The sequence below is a fragment of the Etheostoma spectabile genome, chromosome 10 (genome assembly GCF_008692095.1).
Source record: "Etheostoma spectabile isolate EspeVRDwgs_2016 chromosome 10, UIUC_Espe_1.0, whole genome shotgun sequence".
Classification (NCBI taxonomy): Eukaryota; Metazoa; Chordata; class Actinopteri; order Perciformes; family Percidae; genus Etheostoma; species Etheostoma spectabile.
In genome coordinates this window covers 20972747-20994208 of record NC_045742.1, presented here as the reverse complement: position 1 = coordinate 20994208, position 21462 = coordinate 20972747, and the positions used below count along the sequence as shown (strand labels likewise).

Here is a 21462-nt window from a genome sequence, read left to right as displayed (position 1 = left end):
ATTTAACCACAGAAGAAAAGGGAGAGCTCTGACAGTCAAAATGCATGTGCGGAAAATCAAACCACAGGTGGTTTATCAGAGAACTCATTAAAAAAGAAATCTTAGGTCTTTTGTTTAATTAGAATTCTCACGTTTGCCTGCAATGCTTAGTCCCCTCAAGACGCCGCTGTTCCCCTTGCTTTCCTGTCGGCATCAGTGTGCAGCCATTTTGAGGTTTGAAGTAGAATTGATCACGTTGGCTTTAAAGCTCATGAGTTCTGGGCCAGTGTCATGGATGTGAAGCAGCTTTACGGTGAGGATTAGCAAACGTTTCCAATGTTAAATAATCTATCACTTGCAAACTTAAAGGCCAAGCTCTTCTTAAATTACATGTGTGTGACTTCATCAACTGGTTTTCACTCAAACTCTCAAAGCTACCTAGACAAAGTCCTAATATATGCAACTAGGTGATCTGCCCTACACATGTGAAAGGGTGAATAAACAAAGCTCAACCTTTCACAACTGCAGGGCAGCCACATTCACATCATAGTCTCCCTTTTTTAGAATATCCTGTAACTTTGAAGAAAATACCTATCTCCTATGATTCTTATTCTGTGAATATCACAGCCTCAATGACCACAGCTATTTTTTTTCCTGTCAGTTAAGAAAAGGCTCCTTAGTTTGATCTGAGTTGTGAAAGCGTCTGGTCAGACTAGCAGTTAATTTGGTATTCTGCCATGGGGCAGCAGCAGGTTGGTAGGGGCGGACAGTTGGTTTGGTTATGGTTGGGTTGTTATAACAGCCTTGCCGATTACTCTGCACTATGGTACCCGATTGTGGTGACATCGAGGCTGACCTTGGAGTCACCTCCCCCGCTGCCGCACTCTCCCTTGTCGTACCACCATTTGTTTTTCAATTTGTCCAAGAGGCCTTGCTCATTCAGTTTTAAAACTGCCAGGTTAACAGCATTTCTTGAAACGATAAAACATAACTTGTAAGAAAATGCACAGGTCCGTGAGAAATCTAATGCAAAGTAATAATTGTACTAAGCATCAAAATGTAATGGTAGTGAGACTACCACTATGAAAGCAGGGGCTTATGCACAGAATCTGTTAATCAGAATGGTCTAGGAAAGGACAAATTGTTTAAGAATTTAAGGAATATGGAGAGATAAGAAAGGCTCATATAAGGTAAAGACAGTGTTAAATCTTGGAAAAGGTGGCATGAAGGGTTACGTAGTTTAGAACTGAAGTGTGCGGGATGGGGACACTTGTCATTGAGAAGAAAAGTAACAACAACAAACATCATGCAATTAACATTCGTCACAAGTGACAGCTCAGCTTTTAAAGGCTAAATTGAAAAACCATTGAACTGTTAAATTAAAAGTGACAACACAACAGTCAGGTAGGACAGCACACAGGACAGAAGGAGAGATTGAAGGAGAGAGAAAAGCAACGGTAAGAGAGACATACATATGAAATGATTGTTAGCTTTAGCCTTATCATCGGGATTAGATTATTTGACTAGAATTTAGCAACTCTTATCACATATATAATATACATACATTATATATCGTACACATAACAAAACATTTCTTATCGTTTAACCTTTGTATCGAAGTACATTGAAAGGCATACTACCGTTACCTCTGTGTCCACAACAAAACAAGAAGGGGAAGAGAAGAGAATGACAACAGGGGGACATCAGGGTAGGTGAAATACTATAACAACATGGAGGATATTGTTATATTATTCCACCCACCTTAATGCTGAGCCTTTGGGCGTCGCCACACCGTATCCTTTTGAATCGAGGTTCCCGCCCACTTTCATGGTGTCGCAGGGCTTCCGCTGCTCGATGTACTCGTTCATGGTGGACTCGAGGAGAAAGGCAAACTTGCCCTTTGACTTTCGTACCCGGGCTACGCCATCGGGTGTGGTCTTAACAAACACTGAGGGTTCAGCGGATTTCATGTATGACCACATCTTCTCATATACTGCTATTTTGGATCGCTGTGCAGAGAAGAAAAAGGAAAAGAGAAGTAGTTTAGAAAAATACGGAACAAAATCGTAGGATTTCAATGGAGTTCGTAGGATTTTTGTGCTTAATGATCACTTTGTTTTAAACTGGCATCATGAAGTATTTATAGACATCTTGGAAAAGTGGCAGTGATATCTTTAAATACTTCCAGAAAATATAGCTGGTGGACTTTCACAAGATCATGAAGTACAAAAATTTACAAAATCCATTTTTCTTCATCAGCATAGATGTACTCTTTAAATATTATCTTGCAGCTTGAGGCTCACATTCACCGAGTGGGAATGAGGACCACTCATCACCTGTATAGTATAATGTCATGCAAATTGGGTTTTAGTAGAAATACTGGCATTGGTGGACTTGGTTATGCAACACTATCTTCAATAATTAAACGTTTGTGTCAGTGAAGTGTGTATAATGATGATTTACATGGAAACTTGCAAAAGTTTTGGACCAATCTATTGGGCGAATTTGAGCCTTGGTTTATAGTTTTAATTTAACTTGTAGAACTTATTACAGTCATTCATTTCAACAATACTGTCCTTAATGTAACATCTCTCAACTCTGACTCAGAGACAATGTGCATGAGAAGTAAGAGAAGCAAACGAGAAAGCGGGTTACGCAGACACAAGGCAACTCATCACAAAGTGACACAGATGAGCCTTTTCCCAGCGCCTGGGGTCAGGCTTAGCAAGCCTGTAAAATCTGTGGGAGTTGAGCGCTATCTATAATAAGCATCAATTAAATTATTCAATGCCGCTGGATTTATTTTGGCATATGCATTTCACACTTTGAACAGATCCTGGTCCAAGCAGCGATGAGCCAGTTCCAGAGCAGCACTGTGTGTACTGCAGACTGGATCCCTCATAAAAAAGATAGTTTCTTTTAGTAAAGGCCAGAGAGAGACAGAGGGGGTTGGATGCCTGGCTGAATCAAAAGATCTCCTGTCAACCAAAGGGTTTGTGTATGTAATAAGGACAAGCTGTTGATGTACCAGCATCTTTTAGAGACAATTCCCGACGGCGTGTTTCTTTTTACCTCACATGGCCACAGGTCATCAGTTTAGCCATTATAAAATGTGAAATGAATAGTCAATGAATTCATTAGTTGATTGACAGAAAAATAATCAGTCGTTTATCAAGCAAAAAAGTGTCCACAGCCACACTAGCAGCTCCGGTGCTTGCAGCTAACGTCAGCATGCTAGCATGCACACAAAGGTAATGCTAACATGCTGATGCTAGCAGTTATTATGTACTAGTTTCATCATCTAAGAATGACATTATTTTGCCGGTGTAATACAAATTTGACCTGATGATGCCACTTTTTAAACACTTTTTAATTACGCCACAGCTTCGCAAATATTTTTGGACAAAACAAGAGGCTTGAAATTGTCAACTTGGCCTCTAGTAAAGATCATATCATTGTATAAAGCAATGCATATAGCTCTATTATTGAATGTTGAAGATAAGGTACAGTAGAGTTAGATAACTGAACATGGATAAATGGAGACAGTCCAGACATACTGATCAGTACACAGACTCACTGCTCTCAATTGGTAAAAGCCCCCTTAACAACAGCATATCCATCTCTAATGCATTTCTATTAATAAACAAAAGCATTAACCTTGACCTAACGAAAGTGCTTTACCAGCTTTATGTTATTATACACAATTTTGACATAGAGCATCAGTCCAAGGGTGAGGATGAGATGAGACAGCAACATAACACAAATTAAAGTCTGCATGATGAATGTCCTCTACTCAGATGGAAAACCTTTGAAATTGGGGTGATGGCCATTTTATTTTGATGCAACGGCTGGGGAGGGATTCACAGTTAAATGTGATGTTTTTGTTGACAATCTTGTTAAAAGCGTTCAAGTTCCATGTGTCAGACATCATGGAAAGGACACTAGTTTAGAAGACAATTTCCTCAAAGACCCGGGGCTCATCTGCTCCGCAGTGGCTCGGCTCCAGACGCCTCCTCAAATAAAGAGAAAGGAATGGATCTGGGCATTGATTACTGACAACAGAGTGTGCTGCCTCAGTGCTTTATGAAATCAATTCATCAGTATCAGAGCGGGGAAGAAGTGCGACCAAAACTTAAATAGGCCGATTCCACTAAAGTCACCAGTGAGATGCTTAAAGCAGATTCTAATAGAGAAAGAAAACAAGATACAGTGAGAAAGCCTAGCAGGGAAAGAGAGAGATTTCATTATTGCTGGCACACTACATGCATACTCACAAACACACACACTCACCCATACACACACACACACACACACACACACGCACAATGCATCAAAAATCTACTTTCGTCTTTTTTTAAATGTAATCATTCACACTGCGGTCTATGGTGGTCATTTAAAATTCAATTTGGGAATAATGACTGCAAAAGTCCATCATCAATGAACAGACAATTTGTTGAGCAATTATAGGCTGCCATTAATACAGCTTTATACGTACATGTGGCTCTCCTTTACACCGTATAATGGCCCTGTTAGAACACACTGCAGTATTCTATCTGAGTTTCCAGACAATTAACAGGGAGGGGATACATTTGATAGCTATTGTATAAACCGAAAAGAAACACAAGTCCATCTTGGGTAACTTGCAAACAGAACAATCCTCCTGCTATAAATGTCTTAAAATTATGCTAAAGCAATCATAATGTTGCTCTGTTCATAATGAAGTACCTAAAAAGTCAATCTCAGCCAACACTCCTACCTAGGCGACACAGTTACATCATCTGTGTAGGTGTGTACCAGCAAATCTGCTTCCTGCTGCCTTGCTATAGTCATAAAGACAAACTCAGGTCTGTTATTCCAGCCTGGTGACCAAAGGAATCAAAAGAACAGGACAAGGTCAGAGGCATACCAGAAGAAAACTAGTGGGTGCTTATCATTCTTCTGGGGAGAAGTCTTTTGATTCACTACATCCACATCACATGCAGATATGAACGCACAGGCACTTAGGCACAGTAAAGCATGCACATACAAATGAACGTTTCCATAGAGCAGGGGACAGCAATTATATACAAGCATAGCCGGTTATTCTAGCTTTTTGCAATGAGTGGTCAGTAGAGGTGGAGGCGCAGGTCTGTCATATTTTAGGTATTTATTTTTTCTGAAAGGTATAACATGTAGGAGGTACAGCTAATGCTAGCACAGCGTCCCATCCTCCCCGGCTCAACGCGAGAGAGAGAGAGAGAGACAGAGAGAGATTAATCGGATAGAGACATCGCAAACAAAGCAGTGAATCACAGAAATAAGACGTTATTTTCTGATTGTTTCACGGCAGTTGTGTTCTAAAGCACAAATAAACTCACCCATATTTCCGCAGGAATTAGACGTATTGCTGGATTTTGTGTAAATGCACGTCACATTCTTACTCCTATCTTGTAAAATACGGACACTTGGTCAGGTGACATTGTCTTTGTTATTGACGCTAAAAGTCTCCTTTAGCGTCATATAACTCACGCTTGGTCGGGACTATTGTCGTCCCTTTTGACGCTGTTAGGTTAAGGATAAGCTTGTTGTTGGGCTTAAAAAACGGTTGGGTGTAAAAAAAGATTTTTCCATCGCATCAGACATGGACAGCCACTGTCAAAAGGTCTGTATTTTACGCGTTTGGAGTGGAACTACCTGAATTTGAACAGACTCTACAACCTTTATGCTGTTATTAGCTGGGGTTACACACCCACTTGGGGCCCAAAGGCTCTTTGTTGATGCTCACAAATGTCCTGCACACAAACATATGAGAAGTAAAGAGACATTTTAGACAGTGGGCAGAGTCTCTGCAGATACAGACCCCACCACACACTTCTAGTGGGTCATGACTGAGAGGGACTACAATTGTTTTTCAAGGAAAATACTGAATATTATACCTTTAAACCTGCAATACCTGGGGTCAGCAGAAACAAGCAGTAAAACAAAAGTATCAACTTTTAAGTTTATATGTCAAACTTGTCAGCAAACAGTGGCCCATTTACACATCCAGCAGATATGGAGTAACTTAACATTGTAAATGAGTTTGTTGCCACCTGATGAATCTAATATTCACTCTCTTTCAGCTCTGTTTTATTAACTCCTGAGGGATTATCTGGGTCTTAAGCTCCAAAATGCTAGATTGTGTTCATCAGCTAGCAGCTAATTTTCTGGTGGACAGGTAGCATCAGTATTAAAAGCTGATTTGTTTAAAAAAAAACAGCTTATACTTAAGTGTTAACACATGGCTCACTTGTATCATGGACAGTAGAAGAAGTGGATTATATAATTTATAATCTACAGTTTTTACATTATGTATTCTTATTACAAGGTTATGTTGATTGAGGTTTACGCCGGTCTTGTTTTTGCATTGTTAAATACAGTAGAGTTAAAAGTTTTGATGCAAACCCTTTACAGTCAACTCAAATAGTTTGGCCAGATTTGGCCCACAGGCTACTATTTGCCTGCATTAAAGGATATTACTCTCTTCCACTAAGAAAGGCTACCCCTTGGGCGTCTCTTCCCAGTCTACAGATATAAGATTGCTTATTGGCTAAAAAAAGTAAAGCCTCTCAAGTCTCCCATGATGCACTGAAATGGACAGAAGGAAAAGAGAGCTTTGCTTTGCTGTACTTTCTGAAAGATCATTAGTAAACCTAGAGACTAAAGGTTTTGTTTCCTCCAAAAATGTCATTAAAATGTCTGAGAAGGGACAAGTGATTAACGTCCAAAGTCAAAGCAATTGCCCTCTCCATTCCAAATAACCACTTAATCTGTATTGATTCTCAGTTATGCAGCAATTCCAGACCTCTGCCCACTACCCTTCGAACTGCAGTTTTTTATTCTTCCTTTGGAGTTGCATGCTGCTTTCATTATAGCCTCTCCCACATATGCTCCCCCGCTTGTGTATCTAAATGCCATCTCCAAACACCCACCACTACATTTCCTTCTACTTTACTTCCATTTTGTTCGTGGACATCACCTCAATATCCTGTATGCCAGGACTACCTGTATCTCAAGTATGCAGAAATGAAAGTTGAGGCTCTGTGGGTGTACTTTGTCACTGAAGTGCCACATGTTACGCCCTGAATACCAATTGCTCGTCTTTGATGCTTGTTGCTGAACTCAAATAGCTCCCCTCGCGCCTGCTGTTGCTGCTCATCTGAAGTTCGACAAGGCCCTCTGAGACAGCGCATTCCCTCAGAGGTCACGCCTATCTCTCGCACTAGTCTATCATCACTCTTGTCAGCTTTCTCTTTTATGCAAACAGGCTCTAATCTTTATAGGAGCCTCCCCTTCACTCAGCGCTGTATTGAAACACAAAGTGACAAGAGCTCGGGGAGTTGGGCTACAATGTGCTGCTTATGATTGCAGGGCAACCTTAGGATTTCTTGTGTAAATCTCCTTGCCAGCTCCTCTTTGTGCAACCCTGGCCTAATGCAGTTCTGCTCTGCATAAAAAAGCTACTTATTAAACATTGTGTCGGTCCATGCAGAAGCTGCAGTGTCTGCGCCAGCAGCTGAGACGTGAAATTGATTTTCATGCTTAGTAAAATGCATTGGTGACTGCACTCAAGCTGTTGCTCCTTTCTCCACCACACCTGCAGATCAGCAAGATGCACGATGTTTGCTGTTGAGGCTTTGGGGTGTCATTTTTTTGAGGGGAACAGAAAACAATGGTGCGGTCTCTTTTCTCTGTACAATTATCATTCTTTCATTGTTACGCTGTTAAATAAGGTGCATGACGGGACAGCAGTGTGGTTGTCTTTGATGGTCTCACCCCGGTCTTAACACGTAATTAAACAGCCACATCAGCACATTTTATCATCTCAGCCTTTATTACCATCCAGCTTCTCCTACAATGTACAATTCAAAAAATGTAACCGAGCCAAGCCTTTTTGATGGTATAAAACCTCATCAAGAGGATGAACGTGGCCTCGCTGGTACAACTCATCATTTTCTAATCATCCAAAACACAAATACTCAACTGACTGAAAAAGAACCATGACAGGAAATAAAATGATGAAACAAATCACAGTGGCGCAGCGGCACATGACAGCTGCTCTGTTGAGGAAGAGCAGAAGAAAAGCTTGAAGCTATATCCCGCGTTGTGTCAAGGTAAAGGGACAGACAGGCTGGACACAGAGGAGAAGAGGGTGCCCAAACAGGCAGGGCAGTCGTGGAAAGGAGAGCCAAGTGTGAGTAGAGCCGCGCTGCCAAGCGCCTAGAGCCATTCAGGCTTCCAATGGGCACGTCAACGGGCTCCCAGCTGTCCTAGTTGGTTGTGAGCAGCAGAACCGGAGACTTTCTAGGGGCTCTACTCTGACACCGCTCTCTTTGAACATTCCTCTGCAGCTTCTCCTCATCCCCACCACCAAAATGAACACACACACAACAATGTGAATATTGTCGCTGTTAGGTAATGAACCGCATATCCAAACTGTCATTTTTTCAGGAGCTAACAGAGAGCAAAGGATTTTAAAACCACAGAAGACAATGAGATAATTTAACTGATTTGAAAATGAGTTTTTTTTTTTGGACAAGACACGTTTCTGTTATTGCATTTTTTTTTTTTGCTTTCTGCTTAGAAAGGAAGCAGAAAAAAAGATATACTTAACAAAAATTACTGTGTTTGTTCTACCTGACAGGCAGTTTTACAAAATAAACCAGGTGAAATCATCAAAAACTTGAAGGTCGGGGGTTGGGTGGGGGGGTTGGGGGTGGGGGGTTCAGAGATAACATATGTCTTGCTTGAAACATTGGACTTGATTTCAAATTTCCAGCTGGCTGATGCCTTATGGGTCTAATTAAGCCCGGATGTATTTCCTGGAAAACAGATCTGAAATATAAATTTAACTCCTATTTGTTTGTGTGTTTCTCTGCTTGTCGGTCCTCTACAGCTTTAATTAAAAAAGTCCCTTGGAGTAGCGGTTCACACATGTCAATTTCTATTTGAAGACTTGGGGATGGAACTAGGACGCTCATTATACAGAACACAGGGAAACGGCTACTCCCCGACCACCTCTCGGATTGTTCTACCAGCAGACACACTGTTGCTCTATTGTCAGGCTGGAAACCTAATCTGTAATTGGCACCCATCATGTCTGTGACAAAGACATATATGGTATATACACCTGATGAAAGGAAGAGTGATGACAGGCCTTGTGAGGTGCTGTATGGAGAAGAGACTGCTGTCATGTACATTATGCCATGTGCCATGTTATTATCTTCCCATTAAACAGCCTTTTATAACCACCTCCTCAGAAACAAACCTCTTTTAAAATATCAAACTCTGCAGATGCTATCTTGTCCTTGTCTGAGAAAAAAAACAACAACATCATTTTCATTTTGCATTTCGTTGTTCTGAGCAATATAACCCAGGGGTAAAACAAATGAATTGCTCTCTCTGCCAACAGGCTGCAGCTGTGGAACATATGAATTGTCTCTCTCCTGCTGATGAGTAATGAGGGTAGCGTAGGATAAAAGACTGTCATTTTGTCTTTTCGTCATCACAGACAGGGAGTGCTGTTTCATTAATTCTTTTTCAATGTATTAATCTGCAAATGCAAAGGACTGGATAGCCAATGCAGCCGCGCCATGAAATAAGATGTCTGCGGATTTTACAGCAGAAGGTTGATCGCCTTAATGATATGCGTAGTGAGCATGTGGTTTCCTTCCAGAGACTAATATACTTTCGCTTCAGATTTTACTTAATTTATGACTTAATTGCCAGGCCCGTCCCTCATGCCGACGGACATATTGCTTATTCCATCTGAACTGTCTTTCAGACTGCTCTGTGTGACCTACAGGGCTCTTCTTCATCAGGTCCAATTTGCCAGCTTTGGCCAGCTAGCTAATTATATTTCATGAGCTGACCCTTCTGAGTTTGAGCCTGATGTGGGTGCTTTGATTAGCCTCCTGTTTTTATCACCTCTGAGTCTTCCACGTTGTTATCACACTTTCTGCTGACAGCCCCAGTGCCTCAAGGTTGCACGCTGCAGTTCTGCCGCATAAATTTCACGTTCATGTCATAAGAGTTCAAGAACTGCTTCTCTGTCAACATGCCTCATTTGGAGCAATCTTGTGCGGGTCAAAAGTGCTGTGCTAAAAAATGTACAAAATGGAAAAGCTGCGAGGAGGAGATTATCAAGGACATTACACAAAGTCGTCAAAAAGCCCGAGCGTAAAATGTTTAGGCCTTTGCAATATTTTGGACATTTGATCTGAAAGCAAAGGAGCCACTGGCAGATTCGTAAGGTGCTGTGTGTGAAAAATGTTATGATACCACTTACCCTAAAAAACTCCTTTGTGGAGCCTGAGTCCAGAGTGCCATATGCTATCTCTGTCTGCTTGGCTAAATCTTCGGCACTTTCTATAGGAGAGACCATCCTCTCCACTGTCAAGAAGGCAGCCAGGTTGGCTGTGTAGGAGGAGATGATGATGAGGGTGAAGAACCACCACACACCGCCGACGATGCGGCCCGACAGAGACCTGCGAGAGGGGGGGGTTGATGACAAGGAAACACAAAATGTAATACCAATCAGCCTGCGAAGAGGCAGTTGAAGAACAGTTGTGTTTAATGTACATAATTGCACCGGTAATCACAATTTCCTTGTGAATCAACCGGGTGCTGCGTCAGCACTCTAAAACAGCACATTTCCAAAGGAAACCAGCACACGCTGTTTAAAATGTTACTTCAATCCAAGTCTGTAACTGGCTGTAAAATAACCAAGTTCATTTCATAGCCTAAAGAAAGTATTGAAAGGAACCATTTTGGTGATGATGATGTCAGCATATAAACTGACAAATTTAGTTATACATATCATAGCTGCAAAAAATTTGAAATGAGTTTAAATTTAAATAATATTAATAATGAAAACCTGAAGGAAGAGGACAGGAAAGGAAGATGCTGAAGTGACCCTGTTTTCATAATAAGAATGTGCGTAGCTCATCAATTGCAGTTCAAAGTATAAGTAGCATTTGTTTGTGTTGTTCTCTGCTGTCTACTCCTTGTGTCGACTGATGCGGACCCACCTGGGGGAGATGTCACAGCCCTGCTGCATGAAGGCGCCCAGTGAGAACCAGAGAGAATTGAAGATGCCAAAGTCGTTAGGAGGATCGGGGGGCGTCTGGGGGTCTTTGGTCTCGTCCTGTTCATCCAGGTTCCACTCATAAGGACTGAACCGACTGACCAGGAACAGGACCACGCTCACCCCAATATAGGCAAACACTATACACATCCAGATCTCATAGGCCAGCGGGTCCAGGAAGGAGAAAACGCCAGGCTTTGACTTTTGTGGCTTCTTTATCATAATGGAGATGCCCAAGCTCATAAAGGGCTTGGAAAAGTCTATCACCTCTTCTCGAACCAGAGTAATGGTAAGAGGTGCAACAGCTATATCTGCTCTCTGGAAACAGGGACATGCACAGCAAGCATTAGTCAGGAACTGCATTCATAAATGGGACATTTTTATGTATGCGTTATGAGTGACTGGAGCTGGAGAAGAAAAAGAAAACAATGTTGTTATTACGCATTTAACACACAACTATAAGAACCGGATGAGACACAGGCTGGAAAAAAACCCACACACACACGCACGCACACACGCACGCACAAACAGGAAAAGCCGAGTAGCATTTGCAGAGGGTCATGACCTGGGATGTAATACATCAGAAATTCAAACTGTAAAGTTAATCAGATTTTTTACTGACATTTGGAGGTAAGAGGAGAAAAAGTTCACAAGGGCCCTGCAAGACACTCAGAGAGACAGCTCGGAAAAAAAATCCACGAGGCAGATGGATGTTTGATTCATGTCTGACCAAATGCTTCCTTAATCACGACCTGAGGAGGAAAACGTTTCCAATTTGGAATATAACATGCAATTTTATACTAAATCTTGCTATGAGACTTGCTGCTTCAATAATGGAATGGTTCACATTTGAAATTGCATATTAAAGAAGTAGTGAGATGTCAGATGTCCTCATTTAAACAGCAGGATGTGCAGAAGAAGGGGTTGTTGTATACAAAACAAATCAGCAAGCCCTGGCTGTGTAAACTTCACATGCCATTCAGTAGGCTTGATTTCCCAAACACGGCTTATTTTGCCATTGGCTTTATATATACAGTATATATATATATATATATATATATATATATATATATATATATATATTATTTATACTTTTTTTAAATATTTTTTATTTTTCCAAGCTGTTTCTCTTTGTCTCCCTCCTTTGCTCGGCTGCTTCAATCACATTATCATAACACATCCTGCCTTTTTAGGAACACAATGGGTTTCTTTGGAAAGAAGAAAATAATTACTCACATTAGACAGTGTTACTGCAGCAAGTGTGCATGTGATTAATTTAATAACTGCTCCTCTTCAAAGGAGGACAATTCTTGGTATTGTGCTGTATTGTATTGAAAACATTGGATTGAAGCAGCATGAGTGAGAAAATGTTTCTTACAAGGTCAAACTAGGAGGAGCACCAATAGACCCAATAAACATGGCTGCTTTCTTTACCCTGTCAACACAACACTGTGAAGGGCTATAACCATTTAATCCTCGTGCAGGCGTAAGCAGCTCTCAATCAATGTTGAGGGAAACAAAGCAATAAAGAGCAGCCTCGGGCCTAACCTTTAAAAGACAACTAAAATCAAATTAATTTACTGGTCAAAAGGTCACAATGTACAAAACTATTAGTCCCGGCCCACCTGCTTTAAGATTACAGGCCTGGAAAGAGTTGACAGCAACTTGAGTGGAATATTTCGCTTTTCACCCTCCATCTGCAGGGAGTGGACTTTTCCCATTTAAAAGATCATTTGGTGGCAATAGCACATCAAACCAAGCAATCTCTCAGGCTGATAGTTGGGAAATTGAACAGATGAGGAAGCCTAACCCTCATGCATTTTGTATTTGGCCCCTGTTCAACTACTGTGGCCTCAGAGAAAGGCGAGAAAAAAGATCGGGGAGGGGGGGGATTTTGGAATGACTGAAGTGTTGTGAGAGCCCGAGCTCTCTGTCACATGTAAAACACGGCGTGGCCCTCCCCTAATGTGAGAGGTTCAACTTTTACGGAGCATAACACATATGGATCTTGTTGTTTCAAACTGAAAACCACCATTTAGCTGTTGATTCTGTAGCAGATTTTCTCTGCTGTGAATTTACAATGTGGCATATTCATCACACACATCAAACATTGGACATAATTACACAATCACTTCAAAGGCATACAATCTTTCATTCATCAAAGCGATAACAGTGTGTTTGCCATATGGACTCATTGATTTCATGTACCTACCTCTGTTCGTGACTGTAAGAGAGAGAGAGAGAGCAAGAGAGAGAGAGAGAGAGAGAGAGAGAGAGAGAGAGAGAGAGAGCTTTCTAGGCTAAGCAAAAAGGATTAATTGCAATGAACAGCACTGAGAAATGATTTCATTTTCTCCGTCTCAAGATGATCACCAACTCCCCCAATGCTAGAGGCTGCATTTGACAAAATTCACTTACAGCTGAGCTTTCTGAGACAGCATTAGACTTTGAACTGAGTTCACAATGGGTTGGTGATAACCTTAAGACAGAAAAATGAGATCTCCTCTCATGTTGAAGTTCCTTGCAAACTGTCATGTAATCAGCGAAATCGAGGCTCCCAGTACTCACCCCATAGACCAGTTCACCCACCATCCCGTTCCACGTCTTGGTCTCGGGGTCTCGGGCTCCGTACTTCCCATCCATTACTATAGACAGTTTGTACTTAATTCCAACATGTTTGGCAATCTCAGATGCTAAATCGACGCAGTAGCCTTCATATCTGTCATTCCCATCCAGATGCATATAATTTTTCTTGTACATCACATAAGGCGCTTCCTGTTGATTCAAACACACGCTGGTTTATTCACTCCCATGCCCCTAGCACACATTCAGTTATACAGAACTATGCATACATGCACTCACATGTGCCCGTGCACTCACACACACACACACACACACAAACACACACACACACACACACACACACACACACACACACACACACACACACACACACACACACACACTCACTCACTCACTCACTCACTCACTCACTCACTCACTCACTCACTCACTCACTCACCGAGAGATTCAAAATATTGTAAGCTGCTGTAACCACATCCATGCAGTCATGCATATACAAATGATGCCCCGCTAATGCACAACTATACTCTGATAACAGCAGCATGATCCTGTGGTCATACTGCTTTCATCAAGCCGTGGCAGCCAGCAGACACCAAGCCCAATGCACCCAATCCATTTGGAGCCCAATGGTGCAACTCATAATAAAGTAGGGTTGAGGGAAGGAAGATTGTCATTTATCGTAGGAGAAGACAGATGGCCCGAATGAGTTTTAAAGGGCTTGGAGTCATTGGTAGGCAAGGTGTGGGTCAGCTCAGAAGTGGGTGGGGATGGGAATGGGGATGGGTTTCATAAGTAAATGCCAGTGACAGGAGAGGGATCAGACAGTGCCCATAGTATCTCAACATATTCAAGCACATTGCACCAATGCGCAGTTAAAGGCTGTTTCATTCCAAAGAAAAAAGAGCTGTTGTTGTGCTATCCAGAAAAATGCAAAGAAATACTCCATAAATAAAATAATTACATCAGGAGAGCAGGAGCGTGCTAGTTTTTCTCTCCTTTCCAAAAGGCTGGTGCAGCTCGTCTGTTATCTTACTGAGCACATCATCATTATCAAACAGTAGAACTGCTCAGGAGAGCAGGCATTGTCATTGCAGCCACACACAATTAGTGTTCCGTGCTGAACGTATCCCCTCACCTTGGATCCTTTGAGTGTTCCCCTCGAGTTAACACGTTTACCTCCTGACTGTATTTCTCATCTAGAGATGCTAAATGTTTCCTCTTGCCATAAAGTAACACCAGCTTATGCCTTGGAATACAGATGAAATCTAAGTGTGCATTAATACCAGCGATTCTTTTTCATATAAAATGTTTGCAGCAACTGAGGTACTGCATGAGGTAATTACAATGCCATTATACAGTAAGCAAATACATTTGCAATGGAAGCTATCCAATAAGCCTTAAACATTTAGTTGAGTAAATACAGTTGAAAATAAATAAATCTCAAAATATTTTGTTTGTTTATACTTTGGTCCTGGAAAATTCCCAGAAAATGATTCCTTCTAAATCACTGACTGGAAGTTATACTTCAACACAGAACACATGTAGGAGCAATACAAAATAGATTAGAGAGGCGATAACAAGGAAAAATACCACACCTGCTTATCCCTCCTCCAATACTGTTTACTTTGCTTTGCCCAGCTTGAGAAACCATTGCAGTATCATCTTCTAGTCATTCTTCGGCCAGTCTATCCCACGTGTCATTGAACATTTACTTGATGAGGACAGACAGGTCTACTTACGTATGCGTTTGTATGCTTTTTGTAATTGATGGAGGTAACCATTATCATTTATACCATTATTGTGATGTCACTGCTACAACAGGCCACTGAAGTATGGAAAATCAAAATGCTTTGACACCCACACGGATACAGTTGAAACACTCCCCCATATCGGACTGACTGTTTCAACATGTAGTGAGTGGATGGAAAGCAACACAAAAAAGATGTGGTTCTACCCGCCCAGGACAGAATGTATCACTCATTGGAATCAACACCATGACCTTGAGTGGCAGAATACGTGAAACATTTAAAACTGCATGGAAAGTGTACCATAATAGTAGTGACCACAATCGTTCGATTTTCCACTGAGGAGTCGTTGGAGACCTGCGGGTCCATAATATTTACAAATCGTGCGTACTCGTTCCAGTACCCAATCTGCAAAGAGAAAACAGTGGTTAGGGATGCATTCCAACACACTGACTATACGCACGTCGAGCATATAGCAGTTACACTTCTAAGTGTTTTCTGGGAACTGCCATGATGCAGGGCTCATTAAAACAACACTGCATTTCCCCAGAGGCCTGCTGCCTCTGCCCTAAAGTTCGACCAAAATAGCAGCGAATGAGCAGAATGCCAAAACAGCAGAAGAGGCCCAGCAATCGAAGCATGGAATTAACAGAATTCACATTTCTACATTTACCATGCAGCAAGTGTCATGACCAAAGATATTATTGAAGATTGTTTTTTGTCAAACAACCAAATGTGCAAAAACTGAACAGCAGGAGTATACAGCTGACAACTTCACAGCCCCCACGCCCCCCCTTCAGCTTCCCAGGTTTTATGGTAAATAATTGATATTCAGGCCTGTGAACTGCATACACGTTTAATAATTTAGCGCAATATTCCAGTGGCTCCACAGTTTTTTTTTTCTGCACAGGCCTGCCAATGCAGTTTTTCTGTATTCTGCTGTACAGATGCTTAAGTCAAACCAATGTCAAGTGTTTGTTTGCCCATCTGAAGTAATGGCTGCTCTGGCTCAAGATGAAACGTATTGCATATGTTGCTGCCAATAGTCTTACTGTTGCTGGCTAGGTTCTCCCCCAGCACATCTGGTCGACATTCTTTTTTTCTTTTTTTTTGCCTCAGATCTTTAAATGTTTGGGACAGACAGGTGCACAACAGTGCAGAGTTTTAGAACACCAAGTGGAGGCGCTAGAAAGCAGCAGACTCCTCAAACTTCAGCTCCAAACTGTGGTTACAGTTATGGATGGAGTTATTGCCCGACTTGAGAAAGCTCTAAATGTTTATTCCCTCGCTTATGTCCGACAGTGATGTTTGAGAAGTGGTGCTTGGGGGGCGAGACTGTGGGGGAGCTGTGTCATAGTGCTGCTCCAGAGGCAAAGTCCTGATCTCACCCTGAGCAGCAGAGACAGATATCAGCCCATACATCACTCGTGACAGTCACAGCTAAGAACCTTCATCCTCTAACTGTCAGTGGGGTGACTAGGGCTCCAGGTCCTGACAAACTGCTGCCCCACTTGTCTCGCATTCTCCCATCCCCCCCTCACCTCCTTTCTCCCACTTTCTCTCCATCCTCTCTGTTTGGCGGTTAGGGCTGTGTGATGCTAACTGAAGTGTGGTCTTTGGAGGCCTGTGAGGCCGGCAGCATAATCACACGTCATATCAGACTGAGCCCACACTTATCTAGCTAACGAGAAATTCACAGCTGTCGCTTGGAACTTGTTGAGGTTATGAAATAAAACCAGAGGTCATAATATGGTACCAGTTAGAATGTGAATGTACCACTGGGAATTACCATTTTGAAGAGGAGCCAGAGGAATTATTGGATCCCTTTTACAGTAATTGGTTATCTGAAAGGTAGTTATTCTTAGGAAAGGACTGAAAATCGTATGCGCTATTACACAGCACGGATATAGTCTTGTGACTTTTGATAGGGTAGTTTTAGCTATCAGATCGCAGGTAATCTGTGTGGGATTTGTGTGGCTTGTGATGTCCTTAGTACTTTAAAAAAAAGATGTAGAGGCATGTTTGACATTTTTTGAGTTAGAATTTTTTTTCTAATTTCACCCAGTCATGCTTGATCGGTTCTCTCAAAATTTTTTGGGGCAAAGTTTTGGCATGCCTAAACACGTGGCCAACATTCACTGTGTTTAGTTCTTCAGCACAGCCGATCAATAAAGCATTTCAAATTACATGTTGGCCAAATTCCACAATTTGTGCAAGCAATGAACCAGTCCTTAATGTGAGCCAGCTGTTTTTTACAGATTTTTGATTAGGTTTGGACAGTTGATGGATGAGAGTTGGAGAGGTCACCGATCCGACTTACCTTACTCGGCCCACCTGTTTTCATCTCATAAACATCAATGGTGTAGTTTGTTCTGCGTCCGTAGTTGTCAAACTGGATGTTCCCAGTCATACCGTTCACTTGAACCTGCCACGATAGACAGACAGACAGACAGGCAGGCAGACAGACAGACAGAAAGACAGACAGACAGACAGACAGACAGACAGACAGACAGACAGACAGAAAGACAGACAGACAGACAGACAGACAGACAGGGTAAAGTGTAATAGGCCTCACTTTGCATATATAGCTGGTATTAAAGTGCTTGTGTCCATAGACCTACTAGAGTGCGCACAGTCTGTTAATCAAATGATGAACTGGATACGCTTTAATAAAAGATGTAGTTTTATGGTAATGAGGGCCTGGATTTGAGTGAGCTCTGTGCAGAGATATCTGGGGGCAAAGGGAGGAGAACAGCTCTGCGCTCTCTTCCCTTCTCTCTGTCACTTTCCATCTTTATCACATTCTCACTCCCTATCTCTGCTTGACTTCTTCTAGCCTTTTCTTTTGGTGATCAGCTTGCCACTCTCTCTCTCTCTCTCTCTCTCCCCCCACCGTTTTAAGAGCTCTCTCGATGTCAATGCCTTGGCTCCAAGGTACAGCGGGATTGGCTAGGCAGTCTCCAGCGCTGCCCCGACGAGAGACGTCCACACGTTGGCGTCGCAGGTACCTGAAGGCCTCTGCGATCACCAGAATGGCATCATGGGTCAGAGCTGAAGTGTACTGTACAAGATCAGAAAGAAAGCAGTGCAGACTGTGAGACATTAACACATGTTGAGAGGCAGAAGATGAGATAAGACTACCGTTTTTGTAGTTAAGCCTTTACAGGAATGTAAAAACTCTGTAATATGTCTTCAAATAGATTAAAATCACAATAGGTAGAACTTTTAAATGAATGTACCGTTGTTTCAAATGAATCTGTTTGCAACCATTTTTATATGCCATCAAATGAATCCCACTGAAAATTAGGGCAGTTATTGTGTTGCTTTCAGCCGATGCATGTCAGTGCCCCCTGGTCGGGTCAGTGTGGGTGGGTGGTAAAAATAGCTTGATTAGACAGATTTGATTAGAAAAGCCAAGACATGTCTGACAGTCAGGACCTCTTTCAAAACTTTTAGTGCAAAGTCGGGAAGTAAATTGAGCATTAATGCGTGATTTTATCTCCCACGCACCTTCCCTCCAACTTCGCCTGACCTTTTCGCCACTGATGGTTGAGCTACTTGTTTGTTGACCACTGCACCATGACAAAATCTAATTAAATGCCATTCAAAATCCATTTCTTCCTTGATCATTGTTTAATTAGATGTAAATTGAAGCTGCAATATAACCTTGCCTTGCACCGCCCATCAATATATTGATTGCTGGGACGGTTGCAAAGCAAAGAGGAGGAAGCGAGGGAGGAAAACAGAATGACAAAGGCAGACAGAGGATGAGAGCAGCAGAAGAACTGATAGAACCGAGCGCACTTTAGAAGGGATGATCGTTGTAGTCTGCATGCACAATGAAAGGCCTTGCAAGCAAAGTACCTTCAGAGGAGTGTTTCGGGCTTCTGGGAATTCTCTTTCATCTAGCCGCTCCCAGCGCTGCATAAACTGCTGCACAATTGGGTTCTCAGGGTTGACTATCTGAAACCCTGAAATGTTGGCTCCACCGGCGAAGACTTTGTCCAAGCTCACGTTAGTAAATCCCTGAGATGAGACAAAAGGGAAATAGGGGAGGAGAGGATTCATGTCATATGTGTTTTCCTTTTTTTGATACTACCTAGGGTGAAGCACCATGAAATATTAGCAGCCATTCTGGCAGCATGCACGGTGCATTTTACTATATAATGAACCCTGTGCTGTATGAGAAAGCAACATGTGTTTGCCATTACACTGAGGCAAATGTTTCTTTTCACACGTTGTGGTGTAACCTGAATTCATTGAAACAACTTGCCAGTAGATAATCATGGGTTTGTTTCAGATCATGTTGAAGACAGAATGTAAACATGCTGGCTTTAATGTAGATAATAATATATATATTTTTACCATTTCAAAAACCTATAGTTTTAGTGCTCCGGCTGCCTTTAAATTTCCTTCTTCACCCTAGAGCTATGAAATAGAGTGATTTCTTTTTACGGTGAAATTGCTCTTTTTTAAGTGCAGTCATTGTGTCTTGACGTGCAAGGACATGTGTTTGACTGCTGCATAATCACATCTTTTAAAGTGCTGGTAACAGCAGCAGGGGATCAGCAAGTGAGATCAGGGCCGGCCTCCACTTTAAAACTCTTATGCTAATATCAAGGCTAAATGAACATTTCACCTTCCCAGAGTGGGAGGAAAAGATGGCTGCCCTCCAAAGATGGTTAAAAAAAGGTTAAATGCTGTTGTTTCATTGCTCAAGATATTGCTACTTACCTACAAATACATTCATTTAGGTAAATATGAAATGTAGTCTGACTGCCAGATTGGGATTGATTAGACATGAGCAACAAGCCCTGTATATACAGTAGAGAGAAAAAGCAAAATGTATACAAGCCTGTTTTTTCTTCCGATTTCATGCAAAAGCCTATTATCCATTGATTGTACGTGCACATTTGTGCTCATGGCTGAGACTAAGTCCAATCACATGCAGCAAAAAGAAGGTTCCATGGTCTCCCAAGGGGGAGCGGCTCGATGGTTACTCACAAGATTGGCCAGGATGTAGTGGTAACCACGGCTGTTCTTCCCCAGGATCACAACCTATGGGAGAAAAACATCGATACAGTAAACCAACCATGAGCTGAGAGCTAGAAGCCACGGCTTGTATAAGTGACTACAACAACCTTTGTAAATGCAGCGAGCGCTCAGGATGCCGCCGAAGTTGAAACAAAGCAAAGTCGACTGCGGAATAACAAGAGAGATGGAGCGGTAAGTGGAAGTGTTCATTAACGTGGGAGCTGATGTTGAGAGAAAAACAGCAACAATGTGGAGCACCCTTAAATATTCTTCTCACTTTGAAGTCATTCAAGGTTAAGAGCGATGAGTCCTCCGCTGCTGGACAGAAGGTAGAAACAGGGGAAAAAAAACATTTCAGAGAAATTTACAGTGAGACAGTAAGATGTAGATCTCGCTCTCCTTTGAAAATATCACACCTTTGGAGCCTAACAGCATGTTTCAACCCACGCAGCCTGTCTGAAAATAGTAAGTGGTGTTCTAAGCCATTCCATCACTGTAGAACCAACCATATGCTGCCTTTTATTCTCTTCTTCCTTTTGTTCTTGGCCTGCAGACATATCAAATAGGGGGACTCTAAATTGCCCTGGCTTTTTTGAGCATTACATGCTGGACAGTGTTTTAGACTGGGCCTCCTGAGGTTTTGTTATTTATGAGTTTGCTGTGTGCTGTGGATGAACTTCTGAGCAGCTGCCATGCAGAAACCTGTCAACCATGTCTCGGTTTTCATCTGCGTTCTACAAACACAGCAACACAAGTTTACAGCAAAATCAGCATGTTTGCACATGTTCTGGCTTTGTCACAAAAACAAACTGTCAGTTTATCATCTGCTTGTGTGTGTGTGTGCGTGTTAGGCTGGGGATGTTGGATATTTGTTACTGTGGATCGTTTACGACATTCCCACTGAGTGATGAAAAGCAAACATGTATCTTCACATCCGTGGCTGCAAAAAGAAATAATCTTTGAAGGACGTTTTCAGTTTCACTCCTTTCAACTACAATTTCAGCTTTTAATTTAGCT

At 41.9% G+C, this 21462-nt stretch overlaps 1 protein-coding gene across 5 annotated transcripts in view; it reads right to left on the bottom strand.

The window, feature by feature from the left end:
• The window catches only part of gria3b (glutamate receptor, ionotropic, AMPA 3b), an 82072-nt gene that overhangs the window by 6034 nt on the left and 54576 nt on the right, over positions 1–21462 (bottom strand). For 3 of the 5 annotated variants that reach the window (XR_004333731.1, XM_032527459.1, XM_032527457.1), the window contains exons 5-14: positions 20416–20469; positions 19276–19437; positions 18305–18472; positions 17732–17836; positions 15715–15819; positions 13652–13858; positions 11028–11401; positions 10286–10484; positions 1741–1988; positions 836–950 (exon numbers count right to left, since the gene is read on the bottom strand). Coding sequence is in view for 3 of the 5 variants with exons in the window: in XM_032527459.1 (XP_032383350.1) it covers positions 836–950; positions 1741–1988; positions 10286–10484; positions 11028–11401; positions 13652–13858; positions 15715–15819; positions 17732–17836; positions 18305–18472; positions 19276–19437; positions 20416–20469 (1737 nt within the window). In the remaining 2 variants the exon portion in view is untranslated. Of the gene's footprint in view, positions 1–835; positions 951–1740; positions 1989–10285; positions 10485–11027; positions 11402–12771; positions 13330–13375; positions 13859–15714; positions 15820–17731; positions 17837–18304; positions 18473–19275; positions 19438–20415; positions 20470–21462 lie in introns of those variants that run through there. The other 2 variants (XM_032527458.1, XR_004333732.1) reach the window with 2 other exon arrangements.